At 37.3% G+C, this 7892-nt stretch overlaps 1 protein-coding gene across 1 annotated transcript in view; it reads left to right on the top strand.

Annotated features, from left to right (window-relative positions):
• Nucleotides 1–7515, top strand: part of MYPN (myopalladin) — a 49042-nt gene extending 41527 nt beyond the window's left edge. The window contains exons 16-19 of the mRNA XM_009573852.1: nucleotides 1506–1713; nucleotides 2397–2562; nucleotides 4677–4810; nucleotides 6916–7515. Of these exons, the coding sequence (XP_009572147.1) occupies nucleotides 1506–1713; nucleotides 2397–2562; nucleotides 4677–4810; nucleotides 6916–7085 (678 nt within the window). The 3' untranslated portion in view covers nucleotides 7086–7515. The remainder of the gene's footprint in view (nucleotides 1–1505; nucleotides 1714–2396; nucleotides 2563–4676; nucleotides 4811–6915) is intronic.
• The last annotated feature ends 377 nt before the right edge of the window (nucleotides 7516–7892 follow it).

The following is a 7892-nucleotide window of genomic DNA, read 5'->3' as shown; positions in this document are numbered from 1 at the left end:
TCCCTACCTTTGTACACATATTGCTAGGTGTTTTCATGTTCTTTATTGCATGCATGAACACTTTCTGTTAAAGTTTTAATGCTTCATTTTTTAAAATTATTTCTTATTGCCATTGCCTCTGAGCTGATTCAAGGGATTTCTTTTCAAACGTATGCTATATGGAATGAAGAACACAGAAAACAACCCCAGAAATAGAAGGCTCACTTACAAGGTTGTTCAAATTACTAGATATGTTTACCATGTCCTTTACCAGTCTGAACTCTAGAAGTTCATCTGGGAATGACAAGTCCTTCTGCTCCATTATCAGATTCTTGAACATAATCCAGAATAGCACAAAACCATGAGAAAGAGAGGATTCAGCATGTTGTATTCTGTTCAAACAAATGTTCCCATTGTATTGGACTGAATTACTGAAGATTAATACTCCCTGAAAAGAGGGAACAGAGCCCAGTTCATTTCATGCTTCCCCAGCATGCACAGATGCAGAAACATCCCCATTTACAAATTCAAAACCCCACATGAGAGAGTTGTCAGAGGTTAGAGTACATGCAGTGAACATCCCATTATTGAACAGCTTTAAGAAACTAATCTGCTCCAACATATTATGGTAGACCCTCTATGTCCCAGTAGCACAGCAAAGGTTGTAGTGCTGACACTGACCTCTTCCATGCTCCAGAATGTCTCCCACCCTGAAGAGGGTAGAAGCTCTGAAGCAGAAGCTAATGCCCTGAAGATGAACAAGGTTCATTACTACTTAATTTACGATGTAAAGTTTACTAGGGACCATGCCAAAGAATTTGGTTATTCTTAGCTCTGCTATCCTGGCAGAGCTTGTGAAGCCTTAAAGCATGTCTGGTATTGCACAAACCTGGAAGACAGCAGTCCTCGTTCAGGCAAGTTCCACTTCCCTCTTTCTCTGGTTTGTAGAATATTGTTTGGAAAGCAGTATTTTAGACATGAGTAAGCACTTCTATCTATTGGAAAGATCTTTAAGACTATAATAGAGTCTAATAATCTTTCTAAAAAATAATCTATAGTGTTCTAAAGCATGTAATTTTAACAGCTACAAAGAACTAAGTAATTCTTCATCAAATTTTACAAAATACAAAGTCATTTATATAGAACTCTTTTTCATCTCTATAGTCGCTTAGAGCCAGAGTTTTGATTTATACTCAGCACTAAACAAAAAGAAAACTAGCAGATTATTAGGAGTCTTTTGTGAATCTGATATATAACCAAGTTTCTTCCTTTCTGACTAAGAAAAATGTAGGCATTTCATGTAGTTCTCTTGGGATTTTGTTGCTTGTTTGTTTTCTGTTTTTCTCCCTTTTGGAACTAATCAGCAAAAAACCAGAAACTGAGAAATAATAATAAGGAAAAAAACATCTTTCTGTTCTAGATTCTGACATCATTCAGATGGTATCTGAAAAAAGGCTTACCTATGAATTTACTAAAATCTGTCTGTCAGTTTGACATTTGTCTCTAGCTGTTTCACTGTCTGCTAGGTGAGTGGGTTACCAACTCCAGACCTGACGTGGCTTCTGAACGGCAAACCTGTGCTACCAGATGGCACCCACAAGATGCTGGTTAGAGAGACCGGAGTTCACTCTCTGCTTATCGATCCTCTCTCACAAAATGATGCTGGAACTTATACTTGCCTTGCCACTAATAAAACAGGACAAAATTCATTTAGTCTGGAGCTCACTGTTGTAGGTAAGAATCATTGAAAAACTAGTCAATGATAAAGGTATTTGTACGCACTTCTTCAATTTCTACAGACAAGTATAAATAAATAGTTAATCCACTGACAGTAGGAGAGTTCAATAGCTATAAAACTCACTTGATGGAGGGAAATGGTGCTTAGCCGATAGGTACACTCCTGTTATTAACAGAGGGCTGTAAGAATTCTGTCTCATCATCACTTTACATCTCTTGTCTTGGCAAAATGACAGTCTTAATTTTCTCCCCAGAAAATGCTTAGGGTTTGAATTCGTAATATATGTTGAGGTCTCCTAGACTTCAGTCCCAATTTTATTAGTTCAAAAATGTTTTTAAACAGAAAAACACAAATCTGAATCCTGTTCTTTAATAAACCCTTACAAGATGTGAGATACTGAAATTCATAGATCTGGCATTAATTTCCTGCAATGGTAGTATGTTTAGACGCATTAGATATGCATACATTCTTTTATGAACATCAGTTCTGCCTATTATTTTCTTTCTGTTCCCTTACAGAGGCTATGTCATGGTATTTCACTTTCCTTCCAATATCCCATTAAAAATTCACAACCTATTTTGATATCACAAGAATAATTTTTGGTCTGTTCTTCCATACTGTTCAAAGCGAAACAAAGAATAAAATACCTGTTGTTCAGTAATTCTTTTTCTTTCTCCAGCAAAGGAAGTAAAAAAAGCCCCCATGTTTTTGGAGAAGCTTCAGAACTGTGGCGTTCCTGAAGGGTACCCCGTCAGATTAGAGTGCAGAGTTGTGGGAATGCCACCCCCCATATTTTACTGGAAGAAGGATAATGAGACCATCCCATCACACAGAGAGAGGATGAGGTACTGTACCATCATACCCATGCTTGGAGTTTCTTGTGGCTGGACCAATTGTTTCCATGAAAACCTATGTGATAAGTACAGGTGATGTTCATCTTAAAACAATTTCTTTCACCCACATAAAGTTTTAAGAAGCTGGCTTCACTGTGAGGTGAACAATAGCTATTTCCTTGGTTCAGAATAAAGGCATGCAGCATAATATGCCACTGCTTCAGAGAGTGGTCGTAGACCTTTCAGGCCATAGACCTCATGCAGCATATGCATCTTCTTATCAAAGATGCTATGATCTGGTGTTTAATGCATTTTAGCACCTTATTCTCTCTCTAAACTATTTTTTCCTCAGTTTAGTTCTGACTATGGATGAATTCAAACTCAGATCAGTTAGAACATGGTTTGGAATGCCCCAGAGCACAGGATAATAGAGTTTAGCATATCAGATACAGAGGCTAATAACAAAATTTGGTCACAAACATAGGCAAAGACTTTGATCCATGCTTACAAAATACAACAATTTTCAGGTTCAGCTCTTGCATTCAAATGCATCACTATTTTTTAGGTTTTGCAAAAGAAAAGCTGATGAAATAATGTGCCTGGCTGTAACTAATGAGAAATTAATTGCTTTTATTTATTTTTTAAAGATTTCTACTTCAGCATAAATCTGATTTTTAATATTTTATTTCCCTTGGCTCCAACTAATGATTTGATGCAGTCATTGGATCTCTGAGATCAACTTCAAGAAGTACTACATTTTCACATGCATACCCTGCAGACTACCTGTAAAGAAAGCTGGCTGTGCAGCAACACTTGTTATGAACGCACACCTATCATGAGGGAAAGCTTACTTGAAAAAAATCTTTTGGTGGTCTCTGGTGCAAACACTGTAGTTAATGTAAAATGAACAACTGTCCTAAAATGCTTCATTTCCAGTTGTTTCACAGAAGCTTAGAAAACAAGTTTTTGCTTCAGCTCAGCAGAGGAGTGACTAAGGGAAACTTCCCACACCTCACCATGTCAGGAGCTAACATCAGGCTTGTAATACCTCTGCTATTTCAGCCAGTCATGACCAGACTGCCTGCCCCCAAGGTTTCAAGTGGTTCTGCACAGATCCACGAGCGATGGGCAGCATTGTCCCTGTTTGTCCCTATCTTGCCTCACTATTATCTTCCTGCCTGAAGCCAAGAGACCTTTTTTGTATCATGATATGGACATGCATGAGCTTCTGTACTACTGCACCCCCAGCATAAGGCAAATTATGTAGTGCAGGGAGCAAAGGGTGAATGTTCCCTTTTTTATTACAGCTGTCAGAAGCACAAAATGTCCTCTTGACCTGAAATTCTGTGGTTTGATGTTTCATTTCCGTTCATAAGGAAACAAAATCTCAGAATTCAGAACTTCCTGCAACTTCAAGTATGCTGATGTGCTCATCTCCCACCTCTTCCTTTATAATGAGGGAAACACTGGGGTTGATAAAAAGGACCAACCACAGCCTAGAGAACAGGGGAGCCTCAGTTCTCTGACATACTACTGAACAGTTTTTCCTGGAAGTTGCAGCCAGGAAGTCTTGGATCACTGAAGAGTAAAGGAAGAGAAGGGAATAATGAAGCAGGTTTCTTTCAGAGTGTTGGCCAAACAAATCTTTTAGATTTTGCCACTCAGGCATTTTCTTATGGAAAAGGGTGCCAGTTTCTCACTGGCTCTGGTTACTGTTGTGAAAAATATCACAACTTTGTACAAATGTTCTTGGTATTCTGTTATGTTATTCTTCCAGCTTCTGAACTAGGAAAAAATACAGTATGACCACGCAGCAGCTTTGCATGGGTTTAGTTTGTTGGAATTCAATAAACAATTCCAATACTAACACATACAGAGCAATAATTCAGCTCACGCTGTCACACCATGGCTTTGCACAGCTGAGAGCAGCAAGAACAGATTTCAGCTACTCTGATTATTGGTTGAGGCCATACTGAAAGCAAATCTATTGACCATAAATGTCTTGGACTGCTACCTCTTTGAGAATAGAAGTTACAACTTACCTATTTCATATTTAATGAACGTATTGTAAAATCAAAGTTGATATGCTCTTGAAAAATACTAATTCAAAACACTTGTTTTCCCAGTATGCATCAAGATACCACAGGATATGTCTGCCTCCTGATTCAACCTGCCAAGAAAGCAGATGCTGGCTGGTATACCCTGTCTGCAAAAAACGAAGCTGGTATTGTCTCTTGTACTGCTAGACTTGATATATACGGTAGGTATTGGCTAGTAAATAAAACAAATCAGAATTTATTTTCTTTGACTGGTCCCAGCCCTCACCTAGTTCTTAGTCCATAATTGCTGGTTTTGACATGGATTAGAAATTAGTGTCACCGCGTGGCCACAGCTTCATATGGCCACCAGGAGGAGATATAATGATACAGCTATATGGCCAAATTAGCTCTCCTGCATCAGTTTAAAGGCAGGTAAAGAGAAAAAACAGAGTAGTTTTGCACAGTATTCTTTACTCCCATTTTCCACCTTCCAAATTCCCTAGACACATAAGCATAAAATAAACATGGATTCAAGTTGAACCTTAACTCTGTTCCCTCTGACACATGCCTGTGGTACAGCCCTGACCTGAAATGGAACAACAAATTGCACACAAGAAAGTAGACCCCTCCTTCTACGGAGCATGTATGATGCAAACTATGCATAAATAATGGAGGCTAGTTGGCATCTAATGTGTTTGTCTAGGACTCAGAAGGCCCCAGCCCAGTTCAAGAACTACACACATCATTTAATTACTCTGTATCTATGCAAGATGTAATAGTTAAGACAAATTATCTAGAGCAAGGGAGTAGTTTGATCACTGAAGCAGCATAATAAACCAGAAAACACATTCCAAAACTATTGGATTATAGCCATACCCTCAAAGGGAAAAAAACCCCACGTTTTCAACCTTGTATTTCTCATTTAAAAAAAAAAAAAAAAAACAACAACACTTAATTATCAGGGATAACCACAAGTCACCAGTGCATCTCTGTCAGTTTTCCGCCACCTTGTGGTGATATAGACAATAGTAACGTAATGGTCAAGAGAGCGCTGGTGAGAGTCTGATTCAAAAAAGGTCACATAAAATGAAAAATAATTCCTTGGGTATCTAAATGTTGCAAGACATAAATTAAATTTTCATATAAAGGATTCAAGGTACAAACAGAAAAAAGATGGAAAGTAAGAAATGTTTCCTGATTCCAGTCATATTTTCTAAAGACTCTGCAAGTCTTATACACCAAAGGGAGTGTCAGAAATAATTTCTCTTTGTGCTATTTTGAATGGATAGATTTGGGGGATTGAAAGTGTGGTCTAATATTTGCAATTCCATGTGCAAAGAAAGAAGTACGGTAAATAATGTGTGTATTGTTCAAATAGAAACAAATTGAGGGCTGCAAGAAAAAAGGAGGCTCTTTTTCAAATATTTCCAGATAGACAGGGCCAAAATTCAGCATGGAAAGATAATGAACATTTCCTATCAATGCTTAACATGTAGACTGTAGGTCTCCCGCACTAAACTATTCTCGGAGTACTGTAGCCTGAACTTCTACCCTTTCATTTTAATTGCTGACAGATATGTTTGTCCAGTTTGGGTGAAGACCTGGAGGTTTTGTATAGATAAATACCGGCAAAGATAACATCAATTTCCCCTTTCTAAAGTGTTTTAAGAATGACAACTCTTAAGTATTAAATAATAGCTAAATATTCTTACAAAACTGTAACGGTATTTGTTCATATGGGAACATGTTGAATGTTACTTTTAAATTCATGAATACGTGTCTTTGGATTACATTTCTTTCACTATCTTTAAAAAAATCTAGGAAACGTTTGTTACTAGTTGTAAGTAGTAGACGGAAATAAAAATTGTAATCACTTCTTTAAAAAAATTCCCTATGTTATTACTTTGAAATTAAATACCACAAAAAAAAAAAATCGGGAAGAAAAGTCCCCCAGAGGAAGGAGTAGTACAAAACCAGAGCCATGTCCAGTTTGTTCATCTCTGTTCATTCTATGGTATGTTTTCAGGTTTGATTGCAAGAGCTTTGGAGAAGGCTCCAAAGATTAAATTATTAAAATCCATATAAACGTTGCCATTGAACTGAACAGGGATGAAATTCCATCTCTAGACTTCAATAAAAATACTCAACATATAAACTATGTAAATGATAATATTTGAAGGAACAGACCCTAAAATAGGGAACAACAATGCTGTGCTCTCTTCAAGGATGTTGGAAGCAACTTTTCAGTTACGTGCATTGATTTCCGTTGTTTCATTGCTAACTTAATTAGAGGTTTATACAGCCTATTCTGTTTCTGTCACTTCAGCTCAGTGGCACCGTCAAATTCCACAACCAATAAAGCTTCGACCTGGTGGCAGCCGGTATGCAAACCTTACCGGTCAAGGACTCGACATTTTTTCTGCCTTCCCAACTACTGAAAGCCCTATGATGTTTTCATCCCCAACCCAAAAAGTGGTGGAGAGTGAAGAACTTTGAAAAACAAACAAGTGTTCCAGTTACATCTGCAGAGACACTAGAACTGTGAAAAAAAAAAAAAAGAGGTACAAGTCAAGATGCTCAAGGTTTACAAGCAATTTGTTTGTAATTAAGTGTACTGCTGCTGCAAATGTTGCACGTAACATATCATACAAGACTTTTGCATATTATTTTACTGCAGGATAATTGTGGTATGGAGTGTTGTGCAATAAATTCAGTACTGTGTAGTTTGCTAAGAATTACATAGTAAACATAGTTTTCAGCACTTAAAAGCCAATACCACTTTTACTGCTTGAATTAAAGCTACTGTACTGTAGCAAGCCATGTTAGGGATTGATGATGTTTAGCTGGAATACTGCCAGTGAAAACATTGACGTTACAATACCAACAATCCTGAATGAGGGTAAACAACATGACTTTGAATGTAATTCTAAAAAAACATGCCAGATAATCACAAAGCACAAGTTAAAGGGAAAAGATGTAACTCATTTTTATATATTATTATGCCAGATAATCTCAGAATTTTTGAACTCAAGACTAGATAAATATAGCGTTTCATGTAGGTACAGCTGTATACCCTATATATTTATATTTGTGTGTGTGTGTACTCCATGAACTGTGTGCTCATGGTGTAAGGATTCAAAAAGTAAGGTACAGGGCACGTGCATAGGACGCTAACAAAGGAAATAAAAATTCCTGTTGTCTGAAGCATGTTCTCTAGAGCCCACAGCTGAAATTATTTTCCAGATGTGCTTCATATTTTTTTCTTTACAATGATAGTGATTCTCTGCCTTTAAATACAGATGA

Source organism: Fulmarus glacialis, unplaced genomic scaffold (assembly GCF_000690835.1).
Source record: "Fulmarus glacialis isolate BGI_N327 unplaced genomic scaffold, ASM69083v1 scaffold12233, whole genome shotgun sequence".
Classification (NCBI taxonomy): domain Eukaryota; kingdom Metazoa; phylum Chordata; class Aves; order Procellariiformes; family Procellariidae; genus Fulmarus; species Fulmarus glacialis.
The sequence above is the reverse complement of the archived record's forward strand: the minus strand, read 5'-3'. Positions and strand labels throughout refer to the sequence as shown.